General features: G+C 37.3%; 1 protein-coding gene across 1 annotated transcript in view; it reads left to right on the top strand.

The window, feature by feature from the left end:
• The first annotated feature begins 8,431 nt into the window (after positions 1-8,431).
• Spta1 (spectrin alpha, erythrocytic 1) overlaps positions 8,432-18,426 on the top strand; it is a 67,782-nt gene continuing 57,787 nt past the window's right edge. Inside the window, exons 1-7 of the mRNA XM_032914675.1 lie at positions 8,432-8,452; positions 9,614-9,850; positions 11,070-11,195; positions 13,450-13,590; positions 14,324-14,470; positions 15,893-16,026; positions 16,572-16,716. Of these exons, the coding sequence (XP_032770566.1) occupies positions 8,432-8,452; positions 9,614-9,850; positions 11,070-11,195; positions 13,450-13,590; positions 14,324-14,470; positions 15,893-16,026; positions 16,572-16,716 (951 nt within the window). The remainder of the gene's footprint in view (positions 8,453-9,613; positions 9,851-11,069; positions 11,196-13,449; positions 13,591-14,323; positions 14,471-15,892; positions 16,027-16,571; positions 16,717-18,426) is intronic.

Below are 18,426 nucleotides of genomic sequence, written 5' to 3' on the forward strand. Positions count from 1 at the left end.
ACATTTCTTATTCTGCATCTGGGTTAACTCACTCAGAATGATTGTTTCTCTAAGTATTTACTCCTAGCTTTCATAATTTCCCATTTCTTAACAAATAGATAATATTACACTGTGTAAAAGTTCCACATTTTCCTTATCTATTCACCAGTTGGCAGCAACTTAAGCTGTGTCCATTTTCTGACTATTGAGACTAGTCATCAATGACCATGAATGGGCAGGTATCTCTAGAGTAGGACAGAGTCCGTTTGGGGGTATAGTCAACCTTGCTCAGATAAGTTTCTGTTCACACTGATGGCAGGCAGTGGAGAGAGAGCTAAGTGGTCAAAGGGCTAAGCATAAAAACATGAGTACTCACAGCTAAATGAACAATTTATATTAGCTCCTACCCCACTAAGGCTCAAGGAACATCGAATACAACGAGGTGGAAAGGACATAAGAACCAGAGAATGAGGAGGGGCACTAGGAAAATAGTCCTTCTGAGTATGATACGGAATCTATCACACTCACGGATTCACAGTAGCTGTGCTTACTTGTCTAAGGGCTACACAAGACCAAGCCAGTCAACATGGCTGCATAGATTGGCTAGGAATCTCCAGATGCTACCTCATACTGAGGGGGTGTTTATTGTTGATAGTTTCTGAGGCAAGGCAGATCATTCTTCTTTGAGGATGAGGGTAGGTTAAACCATTTATTTCTTATAGTTTAAGAGGTTAGAGCATCTAAGATCCAGGTACAAGTTAATTTAATTCTTGGTGAAAGCTCTCTTTCAGAATTACAGATGTCCACCTTTGTGTGTATCCTCACATAGAAGGGCGAGAAAGAAGCTGGGAGGAGAGAGAGAGAGGGGAGACAACCACTATCTTTTTCTAAAAAAGTGATTCTTTTCAAAATTTAAAATGTTTTTGTATGTGTATTCCTCGTGTGTGTGTGTGTGTGTGTGTGCCTATGTCTATGTGTGTCCCTGTGTGTGTATCATTAGAGTGCCAGTCTCTAAAAATGCCAAAAGAGTGTGTCAGATTCTACAGGACTCTAGTTACAAGCAGTTATAAACTGCATGCTGTAGCTGCTGTAAACCAAACCTAGGTGCTTCACAGTGTTCTTGACTCCTAAGGTCATTTCTCCAGTCCCAGATTTTTATCATACACTCCCAGGCTGTATTAGACTGTATATTGTCTATATAAATATAATAGTGATGAATGTAACTTCAGCTTACATCTTTGGTTAACGGAGGGGCACAAAATAACATGTTTCATAACATAAGGAGTTAATTCAAAGCTTTGACTTCTCTTATTTACTTTCTGAGCAAATACACTGTTATAGAAGAAAGAAGGTGAGAATATGAATGTTTTCTCAACAAAAAAGAGACATCAGTGAAGTGTCCTGCTAATTACAGAAGTGTTCTCTTTTTTTTAGCAGTGTTAATTAATTATTCAAGGTGAACCACTTGGAATGTATGGCTAGGAGAATCTAGTAATTAATGGATTTGGAGCTTTATGCTTTCCATGATCATTTTCATTTTGACATAATACACTGTACATGGAATGAGTAAGTCCTCAGCAACTTTTGAATAAAAACAGGAAATATAAGGAATTAATAAATTGAAACATTAGCTACTCATCAAAAATATATGTCCAAGAATATAACCATTTTGGGCACAGCTGAGAGGACCAGTAAACACTAGATAGTAATGGTTTAATTTGTAGTCACTGGGTGTTTTCTTGGGTAGGTTAATGTGCTTTTTCTATTCTCTTGCTTCTTGTCTACTGGCATGGGACATTATGATCTTTGCATCAAATTATGTGTACATTTAGACAGACCTATGCATTTTTTTCATTAGTGACTTCCCCTTCCTGGAGATCTGGTTTACAACAACTACCATGCCGAGGTTGACCTAGTCAATGAACAAGAGAGTATCTTTTCTGCTGGTTGCATCATTCAGATGCACTCAATTTACTCCCTTGGTATCAGGATTTCCTGCTCATCAATATGGCTATGAACAGAGTTCTGACTGTATGTAACTGCTTCTAATTCTCAGCAAGTATATCTCAGCTCTACACACTCAGCTGACTACTCATGATTATCCATTATTCTTTTCAATTGCACTGTCATTTTATGATTCAGATCCAGTTCAGAATATCTTCTGAGACACTGACCTCATTGAGAATCTGACGGTATGGACATGCGTATAATGATGTCGGTCAAAGTTTTGACCTTGTACATACTGTGGAGAACACTGCAACTGCAAAGTTTGTGACTTGGGGTTGCTTGTTTTTGTATTTGTTGGGTTTCTCTGCAGGAACAGAGCTGACAATAAATGCACACTATAAATGGGATTTGTAAGGTTGCCTTCCATGCTGTGGGCTAACAGTAGTTGTTTGCACACTGAAGAGGCTAAGAACCTGGTAGCCACTTGGTCAACAAGGTTAAGTGTCTCAGCAATCTTTGACACTGAAGACATGGAGAGTTCCCGAGGAGCTTCTCATCTTCAGTCCATACTAGAAAGCTGACAAGGATAAGTTTCTAGGTCAACAACGTCTGGCAGGAACAGCTATGGTTTAGATGCCCTCACCAGCGAGGATGGAAGAGAAGCAGGCAAAGTCAGCCTTACTGTATCTTGGCTGCCACCAGGAGGCACTGCTTCTCTGCAAGAGCAGAAAGTACTCTTAACTAAACAATCTACTCTGGGCACGTCTTCACCTATCCCTCACTTCAGGTAATCCTCCTAGTAGACAGATTCACAGAGCCACTCTGATGTAGCTCTTAGAGACTGAGTCAAGTTGACAGTCAAATTTACCTATCACAGTGTGGTTCCCTGCACTGATCCTAAGCATGCACTCTCCTGACAGACACACAAAATGGCTCCTTTAAACAACAGCCTCCCACTTTGCTCTTTTCTGAATATTGTTTCAGAATCTGGTCCTGGGGTACTGACACTGTTGCATTTTCCTTCATCTGAAACACAGCTGTCAGCTCGATGTTTGTGGTGTTTGCTGCATTAACTAAATCATCTACACTCCAAAAGGGAAAGAAACAAAGCTATCAAAAATAAAAAAGCTTATTTAAAAAAAACATGCATTCAGTGAGTATGTGTATTGGTCAGGTGTTGTGGTAGAACCTCTCAGGGAAGAACCATGCCAGGCTCCTCTCAGCAAGTGCTTCTTGGCATCAGCAATAGTGTCTGGGTTTGGTGTCTGCAGATGGGATGGATTCCTAAGTGGGGCAGTCTCTGGATGACCTTTTCTTCAGTCTCTGTTCAAATTTTTGTCTTTGTCTTTCCTTTGGATAGGAAAAGTTCTGGGTTAATATTTTTGAGATGGGTGGGTGACCCCATCCCTCAACTGGGGGCCATGCCTATCTACTGGAGGTGATCTCTGGCAGAGCTAGGGGAAGGACTGAAGGAGATGAAGGAGGTTGCAACCCCATAGGAAGAACAATATCAACTAACCAGAACACCCAGAGACTAAACAACCAACCAAAGAATATAGATGAGGATGGGATCCATGGCTCCAGATACATATGTAGCAAAGGATGATCCTATCTGACATCATTGGGAGGCCCTTGGTCCTGTGGAGGCTTGATGCCCCAGCATAGGAGAATGCTAGGGCAGTGAGGTGGGAGTAGGTAAGTGAGTGGAGGAGCACCCTCAGAGAGGCAAAGGGGAGACGGAGAAGGGAATGGGATGGAGGTGGAGGAGTAACCAGGAAGAAGGATATCATTTGAAATGTAAATGTATAAAATCATTAATAAAAAATGCATGTCATTCTAATCTACTGCTCCATATGTCCCATAGGACAAAATGCACATCACTGCATCTGTAAAATACATACAATTGTGTTTTCAGTGTTGGTTGTAGATGAGTTGATTCTGTATGTAGACAGCCAGTGAAGTGGTTAACAGATCATGCTCTGTTTAATACTAAGTGTTCTCAGAGGTTGGCTGGCAACAGATGCCCAGGAGGTAGGATAAGACCTAACCCTGTCCAATTGGTTAACGTTGAACTCAAAAGAAGTCCTGCAATATGCGATCTCTTCTCTGACGTCCACACTTCTAACAGACGCAACCTTACCTTTCTCTTTCTACAATGTGCATTGCTTAAACCACTATTTAGCATGATTTTGTTCTCTTAAGTTACTGTATATCTGGTCTTATGTGCCTCTAATTAACAATGTTGTGTTAAAGTAGATATCCATTTCACTTGTCTCCATATCCACAATGTCTGGGAGAGCTTCTATCTACCAAATTGTTGAATGATGGTTTATTGAAAGATTAAATGAGTAACTAGAAGCCTCCTTTATTTCTTGAAGTTAAAGGAGAACAAAGCATCAAGGTATTCTCAATTCTACAAAAGAATAGGGAGAAAAGCAAATGGAAAAATATATTAATGGATATAAATTTTAGTAGTAACATGAAGCCACAAGCCAATAACCCAACTCGATTCTACTCAGGGCATACGTTTTAATGTATGGCTAAGACTTTCATTAGCATCCCTTAAACACAGTCATTAAACTTCATACTGAGTTGAGCATCTGAAGGAGGAGGGAGGTCTGGGTAGTTCCAGCTCTTGACTGATTCCTACTCATGTCTGCTCTGATGAAAAATTATATTTTTCACTTGAGTTCCTTTTACTTCCTTGAGAGGGACCATGTCTCAAACACGCTGCCATTCCAAGGCCTCTGAAGATTGATCTGTGTCTACTGCTGTCTTCCACGTCAATATATTGAGATAGACTCATTGGTGGATGAGAGTAGGAGGGAACTTGACATAAAATTTCAATGATTCCCATGAAAGAATGGGAATCATTCTTTGTGAGAAGTGATCTTCTATTGAAGAGTTTCCTTTTACATTCCAATTTAAAAAAATTATAACTCACAGTGAAGTGTATGATTTGGCACAGTCAAATATACTACTGATAACATTCACATCTAACTAAAACTGACAACCTACCCAACACAAAGTAACTCTACACTTTTAAATTGGGCCATAGGCCAATGTTCAATTAGATAAATTAGTCATAGCTACTTCCTAGCACGCTTAAGAAAATTTAAGTCAATTTCCAATAGCCTTCCTATCCTTAAGTAGTAGATTTGAGCATTTGCATGAAAGGGTTGAGCTTCCAATCCAGTGCAATATCACATTGTTCTAAGTTGTCTCCTAAGGACAAATGTATAGAATACTGTAAAAAGGAAATATGATTTATAGGGTTTATTACTGCAATAAACCCATGTGACTAAGCGGGAAAGAAAACACAGAAAGAAGGTATAGATATTCAACTAGAACTAAGGACTAAGTAGCTTCAGAGATTTCAGCTGGTAATGGTTGAAGCAGATATTAACTACAGAAGGACTTTCTTTGTGTAGTTATGCCGCCTATAATTCTAGCAATTAGAAAGCAGTTAGGATAGACAAGAGGTCAAGACCAGCTTGAGTTATATATGCAAACCCCATTCCCTCCCCCAGCAAAATATCTTTTTCATTTTCTGAACATTATATTGTACTATCTTGACCCATTTAGTATTCAAAAAAATCCAAAAAAAAAATGTAAAATGAAGTAGCTTCAGCAAAATAAAGGTAAAATTGTTAGAGAATAGATGAATGATAAGTTCTATTCCGTGAGAAATGTTAGTTTTGCATTAAATTGAATGTATCTGTTTCATTGACTCCAACATAAGTTTACAGTATAGAAATTGCAAATTTTTGTCGCTGAAGTTCTTGGATCCTGTGAACCTGAGAGGAAGACATCAAAAGCCTCACTTGTCCTGACCTCTAAGCCTGGCTGAAGCAAGCTGCTCACGGCTGATTACTGCTGTATGAACACAGATCTGCCCAGAGCTGATAGCAAAGTCCCAGAGGCCCAGCCCTTCAAATCACCCCACCCATGCACAAAAGACTCCTCTTATAAAAACCATTCGTTTCATAATTTCCCTAAGGTTTGGTTAAAGAATATGTCAGAACAGTAAATAATGGCATTTCAAACTTGAGAGCCCCTTTTGTCGCCAATGTTTAACTTTATCATTCTAGGTCTTCTAAGGCTTTTCTCTCTGCGTGTGCATTAATCTAATTACTACTTTTTAATTAAACAATTCTCTTCTTGTGCCATCTCTTTAACCTACCTGTTAAATGTGATCATTTCTGGTTTTTAATTATCGAATTAATATTTCCGATGTACCTCACCCACCGAACACAGTTCTGACTGTGTATATTTTTTCTGTGAGATCCGCTGAGCACTCTTTTTAAAGGATTTTATACGTTTGGAGATTGTAATTACAGTCTTTCTCCATTCCTTTTCCTCCCTCCCAAGCCTCCCAATGTATACCCCTGGTTGTTCATTTTCAAATCCATTGCTGCTCTTTTCATAAATTTTTATTACACACCTATCTGTATATGATTGCTTGCATGCATGTTTTCTGTACTGATCTTTGGTATTGGATAAACAATTGGCATGTTTTTTCCCTGGGGAAGACTGTTTCACCCACTCTCAATATTCCTTAGTTACGCATAATTGTTTAGCACAGAACTGAGGCCTCATGGATGTCCTCCTCCACTTTGGCAAGTCTATTGGTGACATCCTTGTTCATCTCATTTGGAAGCCATGTTGGTGAGACTTTATGGTTTTGTAAAATACACTTTAATTTATTTCCTTCTGGTGTATAGGTTTATTTCCTTGTCTGTGCAGAAGCTTTTCAACTTGATGTACCACTTATCTTTTGTGGTTCCATTCTTTTTTCCAAACTCAAGAGGAAATTATCTAGAGCAATTTCATGAAGCTCCTGTACATCTTCTTCTAACAGTTTTATATAGTTTTTAATGCATTTGGATAAAAATTGATAAGAAAGACAAAGGCACCAGTTTAGTCAATGCATTGTATCACATGTACTGAGGAATTTCAGCCTAGAGCTGAGGTGAGGAAGGGAAAATATTTTATTTTTATCCAAGAAATTTGGCAAGTGTCTACCATGCATGATGTGACTAATTCATATAAATTTTATAGCATTCTGCAGGTTATAATCTCATTTTTATTTGGGAAAACATAATAAATAGACCGGAAAACAAAGTTTCATACTGTACTTATGGCTTTGAGGTATTCAAATAATGAGTCAAGGCCACATATGAATGTCATAATATTTCCTCCTCCTTGCTTTAATTAGTCTTCTCTTAGGCTATCAACATTTATGGCTCTGGTTTCTACTTTCTGGGGCCATCTGACAATAATTACAAAACACTTAATACCTTATAATCACACACACACACACACACACACACACACACACACACATATACACGCAGTTACTCAATTGACAGGACTGGGCATCATGAAACAAAATTGTGTTTTCATTGTATGAAAGACTTAAGCATAATATAAAACTATTAGAAGGAAACCTGGGCAAAGCTTCATGAAGTAGGTCTTGACATTGACTGCAGGGATACAGAAACAAAAGCTGCAGCAACAAAACAAAATAGGATGAGTGGTGGATGGGGCTGGCTAGCACCAGTGCTTGTGACAGGCTATTAAACATTGTATGCTTTTATTTTGCTTTTGTGTTTTTCTTTAGTACAGTAACCTAAAAGAACAAACCTTAGAAAGAAACTTCTGCCTCCTTTATATATGCAAAAGAGTATAGTTTCTGCCTCATGTCTTAGGCATGTTTAAACATGCAGTGAATAATTTATACATATTTCTAAATGATAATTTTTGTTCTAGTAATATTGCTTTATGAACTTTAAGATAAACATGTTCATACAACTTATTATATTGTGCTTTCTGTTTGAATGATTAAGGGTGCAGACAGATCATATTTTTAAGAATGTGTTCTATGAAGTCATAAATAAAGTCTCCTGATTTGGAGAAAGACCCTGGAGCAAACTGTGAAATAAACTATTGACTAAAAGACATTTCATTACCTGAGGTTGGGTCCCTGTCAAAGCAACTGCATTGTACTTCCTAAAAGGAGATCAGAACAAGAAAATCATGTCCCCTCTGAATTCCCTGAGCTCTCCAATGTGGAATCAGAAGAGAAACCTGGAATTTCTTCCTGATTTTTAAATTCTCCTACCTTATAAGGTCTATGACTGGGTCAAACACAGTCCAGCACAGACACTTGCCTTTCATCTGTCACTGCTTTCCCTCCATACTTTTGCAAATGAAAAGTTTGTTTTCTTTCCTTTGTAAAATACCTTACTGAGGTCCTGAAAGCCACAGTCCCCAAAACTGCTGAGTCACCATGTCTGTGGGAGTCAGCAGCTGCCTCAACTGAATGTCCCCTGGAGATAATGCTGATTGTCCACGCTTGGCGGGATTCTAAAACTTTTTTCCTCTGGGTCTTTGCCACATTCACATTTCTGTCATTCCTATTTGAAGTGGACTGGATATTCAAAGAACTGTTTTTCTCTCTTAGCTTCATTTCATCTGGCAAAGTCTTAGACTCTGAGGAGAGATGGAAACTCCAAAGGAAACTGTGAGTATAGTTGCTGTTAGGGAAGTTTGTCTCCTCAGAACCTTCAATTCCATCCTCACAGGCTCATTTAAAAAGTTTACTTATTTGATTTTAATGTGGTAAAGAGTTTTGATTTTAATCCTTTTATGAAGGTTTCACTTCTAAAAATAACCTAGAACTTTATACCTACATAATAATAATAATAATAATAATAATTTAATAATTACTTGCTAAAGTCAGATATAACATACAGAAAACTACTAGGTAATTTGAGATCAAATAATCCCATTAAAACATTGTGTCCTTGTGGAATGACTTAATTTTAGAGTCATCTCAGGAATTACTGTCTACAAAAATAAGATTTTTGAAAAATAAAGTAACATCAAAATATAAACTCAGTATTATATATTTTGGAAATAAGAAATAAGGAGCTTAATACCCTATAGAAATGTCTCTATAGAAATTTTTCTGATTATTGTTACACATAAACTGTATTTCTTTAAAGCACAGTTTTGTATAAAACTATAATACAATATTTTATATTCTGAAATCCAATTACAAACATTAATGATTTATACTTTGTGACAAGTGGGAAGACAGGTTAAATTCAGATTTTATTTTAGTATTTTCTTTTTTTAAGTCAAAGAAGTATATAGTACATGATCTAGACTTTTAGTTAAGAAGAAAAGTACTCAAAATGTGTGTATGATTGATTTACTAAAATAATTACAAAACAATCTCACTATTCCCTAAATTTACAGGATGACCAGCACTTATCAATGTTGTTTAGCCTTTGAAGGGTATAAAATAGCATTTTTTATTGTCTATCTGACATGTTGTGATATTGCTTCAGCAGTCAAAATTTGTTCTTTCTATAGAATATTTTGGATGATTAAGAACTATTGATCTAAAAATAGTTATTTATAGTTTAAAATATACATATTACAGCACCCACAAACTGTATGTATTACTAGGCGTAATAATTTGTACACATAGACTGAATGTGGGTGAATGCCTTGGAATATAAAAGAGAGATAACATTCTTATATGAGAACTAGCAACAGGTACAGGCATTACGTATTGTTTTTGTATAGTTTTAATTAACATAATAACCACACCCATATGTATTTTGGGATACAGAATGTAATATTTCAAAACATGAAGAGACTTTTTAACTTATAGGCTGTCGAAAGCAGTGGACCAAAGGTTCTAGAGACAGCAGAAGAAATCCAGCACAGAAGGCAGGAGGTGTTAGACCAATACCAGAGGTTCAAGGAGCGCGTGGCTGAGAGGGGTCAGAAGCTTGAGGAATCTTATCACTATCAAGTTTTCAGGAGAGATGCAGACGACCTGGAGAAGTGGATCATGGAGAAGCTTGAAATTGCAAAAGATAAGACATATGAACCCACAAATATACAGGTAACTCAGTGCCACCGATGTCCTCAGAAGTGACGCTAGGTTCTCTAGAGATTGAAATAGGCTTTTCTTTATGGTAATGTTGAAGGGTGGATGTGAGCACTGCTCGATTCTATTACAGAACAAAGCCAAATGGTAAAAAGGGAAGTTTACAAATTCAGTTAAGAAAAAGGCTAAAGTTGCTTGTTCTTTACAAATTAGAAAGATGAGCTAGAAGAAAGAAAAAAATGACTGTATATCGATATTTGAAAATACAGAAACATACTGAAGTTTCATTCAGAACTCACATTCTTATAATTAATACGTAGATTCCACAGAAAGATTAGACTATCTAATAGAGATAAAAATTGTGCCTACAAGTGATCTCTGCTTTCCATTTCTTAACTTTCACAGCCTATCTGCAAATAAAACTCATCAGAGACTTTATTTTATTATAGCTTATTAGAAAAAATAGTGGCTGAAAGTTCAAGAAACTTTGACATAACTTGTACTTTCTACATTGTGATATTAATGATAAAGCAATTGATTTTTAATCATAAATAGTAAAACTTGCCAGTGCTTCTAAAGCAACTGTTGTCTATTCTGTTCAGCCAGTCGTACTTTTTGAACTTCTCTCAAAATATTTTTATAGCTGCTGTTAATTTCAAATAAAAGTCTATAGAACAAGAATTTTAGTAGAAAGTTCTACATCTGATGGCATATTACATAGCAAGATCATAAGGAGTAATCATTGTTGAGCCAACAAGAATGGAGCAAAATCTGGGTGATGTATGATGCATGTGTCAAAATTCACATTTGACAAGAACAGAGCTCATTATGAACTTTAAACAAATAATTTCATTTTCTTCATTGTACTTCTTACAAGAGAACTCAGCATTAACCTTTGGAAGGAAAAGGACACTATGCATTACATGGTTTTATTCACATAGGAGCCTGCGGAGCCTTGAGTAGAATATTTTATTTATACTTTCCCAAAGGAAGCGCCAACAGAAAAGGCTGACTTTATGACTTTTGACACAAGAAGCCATGTTCATTTGTTTTCCTTGAGTAACCACTTGTTTGTTTCAATATATGATTGTTTCTGCCTTGGCTAAGGGAAATCTCTGAGTAAATGCAGAAGATCAGGGCGTCTGCTTAGAATTGAGAGGAAGAACAAAATAGTACTTGTTGTTCCTATAAGACTGCATTTCGTTACTCATAAACTCTGATTCCTAAACTGCAGGGGAAATATCAGAAGCACGAATCCTTTGTATCAGAGGTGCAAGCCAAATCAAGAGTGCTTCCTGAGCTGGAGGAAATCAGGGAGGCTCGATTTGCAGAAGATCATTTTGCCCATGAAGCCACCAAGGTAAATGGACGCTAGAATCGCAATCCTAGTTGCTGATTGTGTTATCACGGTTTGGATGGATTAGGCCAGAGAAAGCTCAATGTAGCTGCCTTAGAACAAGGGCTGAAAGCTCTTGTTCTCTATTCAAATTGAGGCAGGCAAAATGATAGCACACCCTTGCTTCCCCATGGGTGGGGAAGAACCGTGGTATGGAAATAGCACTGAGCAGCCCTTATACGTATCCTTATGTCATGATCATGCTATCTTCAACCCATCCCATGTTTCTCAGATGAAATTTTTCTAAAGAATCTTATATTAATTATTAATTCTGACTTCAAAGTGATGTCTATCCATTTCAATCTTTTTTGAAATCTTCCTCTTTGACAGTGAAGTTTTGGTTTGTTTGTTTTTGTTCACATAACACTCTCCATTTCTGATGACATGCTTTTCCATTCTTTCCTTCTACTTACAAAAGAAAGAGAAAAGAAAGAAAGAAAAAGAAAAAAAGCCCTAAAATCTAACAACTTTGGAAAAATGCCCTTTGATGTCTAGACTTGAAGATCACAGTCATTTCAACAATCATTTACCACTGTACTTATTCTTAATGTCATGGCTACTTTCTAATTCATATATTCTCCCTGTTATATGAGTAAAATTTTCAGCTTATATAGTCTTAAATTAAAAAACCAATTTATATTACATAACGTATAATTGAGGATTGTCTTTCTATTTGCAGCATAAACATTCTAGCCCATGTGAATGGTAACAAGATAGGATCAAGAAAGAATTTTTTCACTAGAAAAATAATCTAATTAGAAGAAGGGTAGCAGTAAGAAAACCTTCTGTCTTTTCCACTTGTTTAAAATGAAAAAAAAATTATACTATAGTGCTCTGTGTAAACTCTTACATTAATTAAAATATTTAAAACTAGATATGAGGATGCATGCCCATAATCCCAGAGTGAAGAGATGGAGATTGCTGGAATAGTGGCGGTACTGAGTTCAAGTCTAACTGAGCTACTGTTTTAAGGTTTTATTCCTGTGAAGAGAATAAAAACCATTTTCAAGGCAATTCTTATAAAGTAAGCGTTTAATTGGGGCTGGCTTACAGTTTAGAGAGTTAGTCAATCCTGTTGATAGGAAGCAGGCAGCGAAGCATGGCAGCGTGCAGGCAGATATGGTGCTGGAAGAGCCTAGCGCTCTACACCTTGATCCACATGCAGTAGGAGACTATGTGCAACACTGGATATAGCTTGAGCATGGGAGACCTCAAAGCCTACTCCCACAGTGATACACTTCCTCCAACAAGACCACACCTATTCTAACAAGACCACCCCTCCTAATAGTGCTACCCTCTTTGAGCCAAGCATTCAAACACATGAGTCGATGGGGCACATTCCTATTCAAACCACTACAGCTGCACTGTTAGATGTTGCTTTCTAAAACCTTAATGCAAAATTAAATAGAAATGTATGAGCAGTGTTTAAAACAACTGGTACCACCATTAAGGCTGTGTTGGATACCATAGAAGGGTTCAGAGAAATGTGAACAAGGTGTTGAAGATACACGATTCTTTTAGGGATGGCATAGTGCTCACCAGTTTCATGTGATTGGTGGGATATGACGTTCTGGTCTAATCTAGCACACACTGCCTCTACATTTTGTCAAACTATACAGCAGCAAAATATTCTTTGATTTTTAATGTGCTTTCCAGTTACTCAAGTTGTTTGGTGGTATGCTATGCTTAGAACATTCGCTGCCTATCATCTACCCATGAGAAAGCTTTCCCTTCTTAAGGCTCAGTCAAAATGAACACTCTACCACGAAACCTTCTACCAATGTCTCGTTTTCTCTCCCTTTGCCATCTTATAACTTGTACTTTTCAATTCTTTGAAACATCAAGACATTTTAACAAATTTTCTGTCATGGAAGATTACATTTGGTTTATCTTAGTAACTATTTTCATATATATATATATATATATATATATATTTCTCTCAGTTGAGACTTTATTTCTCATTTCATTTATTTTTTCTTTTGTTGAGCAATTAGTACAGGAATGAATGGGAGGACTGAATTTTATTAATTAATTAAGTAATTTATTTTTATCCTTGCCACAGTTTCCCCTCCCTCCTCTCCTCCCAGTCCTTCTTCATAACTACCCAGACCATCTAGTCCTCCTCCCTTTCTCTTCAGAAAAAGGGAGGCCTCTCATGAGTATCAACCAGCCATTGAACTATTTGCTAGCCTCACCATTCTGTTTCTCTCCCTTAAAGACGCATCTGAAGGAACTTCGCCACTTGTGGGATCTGCTGTTGGAGTTGACCCAAGAGAAAAGTGACGTCCTGCTGAGGGCACTGAAGTTCTATCAGTACTGTCAGGAGTGTGAAGACATCTTGGAGTGGGTCAAAGAGAAGGTACAGGCGCACATGCTTATGGGGTATTCTGACGGCTCCATCCCAACCGCACCATAGAAACTTTCTACAATCTACTCTGGCAGTCTTGAGTAGTTGGGAAATCTGTCCCTAGACTTCGTTCTTTGGGGGAAAGGTGAATTTTGGCAAAGATTTGCGAGTATTCTGAAGATTGTTTTAGGGAATAAAACTAAATCTGTGGCTGAGGTCTAGCAAAGACTAGACTAACACCAAACATGATCTAGGCTCAATTCCCTTCTCTTCCCATGATGTTTTCTCATATCCTTTGGGTCTTATCTGAAATAACTTCCAACTCTTGTTTCTCAGTAAATACAACTATGGCTTTTAAAAATTTCTCTAAATACTTCAAGTATAGTTTCACAGTCAGAGTACTTGTCTTACACATACAAGAGCTCAGTGCAACACTTTATTAGACATGCTTGATTCAAAAGGAGGCAGGTAGAGTAGGAGGAATTGTTCCCTCATCTTCTAAAACATAGAAGGAACCTCTGGACGTTCTCCCTGCAACCCCTTGATTTCACCAAGGAATTGTCTCAAAGTACATCGATCCCCAGACTAAGCTGTCATCCCAAAACACACTCCTACTTTTGGCTTTTCTCTGGAAGGGTCCCCATATGAGTTATCATGAGAATATAACAGGGCCTTGGAGTTTTTATTTGAAAAAATATTGATTTTTTTTTAACTGGTGACTCTGTGAACTTTTTCATGATTACAGGAAGCTATAGTGACATTAGTGGAGCTGGGAGATGACTGGGAACGAACCGAGGTCCTGCATAAGAAGTTTGAAGAATTCCAGGAAGAACTGACAGCTCGGAAAGGAAAAGTGGACAGAGTGAACCAATATGCTAATGAGTGTGCCCAGGTGAGATGGAGACAAAAGAGGTATGGCAGAGAAAGGATTCTGAGCTTACAGAACTCCTTCCTGGCCACTAGAAGGTGGGGTATAATGGGGATGGGACATTTTAAAAGAGTGGAGAGATGCAAATCTATGTAGTAACTTGCTGTGAGCAACTTTCTTTCCTCTTCTGGTTCCACTCTCCCCTTTCTGGTCCATAAAAATAGCTATGTGTGTGTGTGTGGCAGGGAGGTGTGTTTGTGTGTGTGCACATGCTTAAAAGAGAGATAGTTAGGAAGAGAAAATTAAATTTACAACTATCATAGTTAATTTCTGTACCATAAATTTTATTGACTTGTTTTTATGCACTCCTTGTGAAAGATACAAGCACAAGTAGCATAGAATTTATAATGTTAGACTATCAACATATATCTGTATGTATGTGTATATAAATATATATTATATATACTATTATATATTTTATAAGATTGTGAAAGAAATGGAGAAGTACTATCATTTTCTTATATACATTTCAGTATTATTCCCTTTCCGATGTTTCCAGGCAAACATCCTCCCCTCCCCTTCCTTATAAATTTTCAACCTCCCCCATTGCCCCCCCGCAACAGTTTTTCTGAATAGTTTTCTTAAAGCGATGCTTACATAAATTTTCAATGTCTGAGTTAGCAAGGATTTACTGAGACTAAATACCCTAATATACAGAAGAAAATTGGGACAATTGATTGTATGCATTTTTGTGTGTGTGTGTGTGTGTGTGTGTGTGTGTGTGTTGTGTGTGTGTGTATAATCAGAATTATATAATAGTTATGAATAGATACATGTATATGTAATAAAGTATAATAGAGTATATATACTGAAATATATAAAGTCCAAAAGATACCTTTATTGTGAATCATATTTCAGTTTTCTTGTGCTCTCGGTTCTATAGTGAATCTGTTAATAGCCATATTAGTAGCAGCAAGGATTCAGGATGAATATAAACTAAAGAAAAATGAAAGAAATCACTGTTTGCCAACTTTTTCAAGGCTGTTTCTTCAACAGTTCCTACACTTTTTTCTTTACTCTTTTTCTTGTAGTAAAAGTCTCTCATCAATTTAAAACTTAAAAAAAAATACTACCACAAAATGTAGAATAGATATAGTTTTGTTCACAATTCTGGTTCATCTGTTGAGATGCTTGGCTGGGCTGTTCTGATGTCATCTGATTTTGTACATGGCTGCGGTTGTTTGGTGGCTTAGTGAGGGTAAGGGAATAAGATAACTTCACTCTTTGGGGGCCTTGGTGAAGACAGCACAGACTTTGTTTTTGTGTTTTGCCATTGCTTGAGAAGCCATGCTTTGTTATCTGCCATGGTGACAAAGTGTCAGGTATAAAGTTCACTGTTAAGGTAACTTGTGGTATGACAGCACCTTTGCTGGTTTTCTTCCTTAGGAGAAACACCCTAAGCTGCCTGAGATAAAGGCGAAACAGGATGAAGTCAATGCTGCCTGGGATCGTCTCTGGAGCCTGGCTCTCAAGAGACGAGAAAGTCTATCAAATGCAGCAGACCTCCAGCGCTTTAAAAGGTATGGTACTGAAATTATAGCACAGTATGTAGAGGGCTGACCTAGTACACTGGAGGCCTGGCCTCTGATCCACATCACCACCTAAAGTAGGAAAGTAGAGGCAAAGAATCCTAGGCATTCCAGTAGTAGAAGATCATGGGTGAAGATTACAAAATGTGTGGACTTAGCCACTGTTCATAGACTTCTATTGATAAAAAATGATAAGAAAAGAAAAAAGAAAATTAAAGCGTAGCACTTCTGAATTGAATTGGCTCTGAAGAAATAAAGGGGGTATAAGAATTAGATGAGTTTGAGGGGAAGAGTGGTATTCATGTCATATATGAGAAGTGTCTCTGCAAGCTCAAAAGTCAAGAACCTTTGCAGTAGGACATCTCAGTCGAAAAATTCTGACAAGTAAGAATGTTTTCAGTTACTTTGTGCTAGTTTGGTAAAAAGGAGAGTAGTTGCTACTTGAGGGAATTAAGTTGGTCCTATTGTGAGGGCTGTGGGTCTGTTGGCAATGTCTGCCATCTTGGTTTATTGATGCTCATGACATTGTCTGCTAGGGATGTCAATGAAGCCATCCAGTGGATGGAGGAGAAGGAGCCTCTACTCACCTCTGAGGACTATGGCAAAGATCTTGTTAGTTCTGAGGCACTGTTTCACAGTCACAAGAGGCTCGAGAGGAATCTTGCTGTCATGGATGACAAGGTAAGCTTCCCCTGGCATATAAAAGTTATGTGTTCATCCTCCTGCCTAGAATATCCTCAGAAGAAGATGGAGTGAGTTCATGGCTTTCCATAAAGGAAAGACTCTTCTGTGGCACTGTAATATGCCTCCTCATTCTAATCCATATTTGTTCACTGGTGCTGCACAGTTCTTATTGAAATGAAGTTGCATATATATGATATATATATGATATATTTTGTATGCTCTTTTACAACTACAAAAAATACATCCAAGGATGGTTTGATCTTCTTTCTCTGGAATACACCTTGGAACTAGAGTTTTCCCTCTGAGCACATTTTTTTCTGTTGCAGTTGGATCCTGGATTTTGCTCTTCATACCAAAAATCAGGGAAGAATTTTCTTCTCTCATAATAAACTGGGAGACTTTAAAATCTAAACCTATCTCTCAGCTCCCAACTAAAAGCTAAAATGCACTTGTTTTTACGTCTAAGGCATAGACACAGACACACCAAATCTCAGAGCAGTACTCTACTCCTGGACAATACCCATGTTTTCTTTCTTCCCCTGTTACTGATAATTGTCCAGCAGGAACTATGTAAAAGTAGAGCACTTGTTTTGTCTAACAATTTTAGAGATTTCAGACCATCATTTCTTGGCCTCATGTGGTTTGGAGGAACATCATGGTGATGGAAAGGTGTGGTGGAAGATAGCTGTTTGCTTCATGCCTGACAAGAAAGTAGAGAAATACAAGAAAGGCATACAGTAAAATGGAGCTCCAAAGAAATGTCCCCATTGTCCTGCTTCCTGCAACTAGACCCAGCCTCTTATCTTCTACCCACCACTCTAATACCAGATTATAAATCCATTAAGGGATTGATTAACTAATTACTTAGCGCTCCAATTATCTCTAGAAACACTCGGTTCTGAGTGATACCCATAGAGGTGCTATAAGCGATGGATTTATTAACCCAGTAATTTTGGTAATCAAACTCAATATAAATCTTCGGTTCACAACTTTACTTATAATTAGGTGGATACTTGTATGTTTCCGATGAAGGAGCAGGGTAAAGAAAGATCACCACTACCTGTTTTGAATAAAGACCTGTCTGTGTGATCATTTCCACCGTTCCACTTTCATTCTTTATTATTATTTCGTTCTTACTATTTTTCCTCTAATAAATGCTAAAATTATAGGATTTAATGTGTTATAATAAAGAAACTCTCAATTTCTGAGTATGTTTGAGAATAATGAAAGAAAGAACGGTGACATGTGGAGAGTCACTAATGTTTACATTTTGCTATATCATCTCAGGCATGAAGCTCTAAAGGAATTGTGTGTTTTTCTTGTTTGATCAAAGATATCCTGTGTGATGACATCTACAGGGACCAAGAGAGAGAGAGGTGGTGCAGGATAAACTGTTTCAAATCTTGTTTTAGACAAGAGCTGGCTGACTGAATAAATGAAACAGTACTTCTCTGTGGCCATTCATAAGGGATGGGAATAAGAAGCATTTCTTTATAAAGCAAGAAAGAAAAGAGGTTCTCATGATATTATCAATTGAGCAACATAAATAAGAAAATGCTTGTAAAAGACTAAACATAGTGATGGATAATAAGGATTTAAAAATTTTCATTAAAGGAATATTTTGACTTAGCCAAGTGTGTTAATATAAATATACTTATCAATTATTACTATTTATATGATTTTTTTATTACAGTCTCTCCTAGAAAT

This window comes from Rattus rattus, chromosome 10 (genome assembly GCF_011064425.1).
Source record: "Rattus rattus isolate New Zealand chromosome 10, Rrattus_CSIRO_v1, whole genome shotgun sequence".
Lineage (NCBI taxonomy): Eukaryota > Metazoa > Chordata > Mammalia > Rodentia > Muridae > Rattus > Rattus rattus.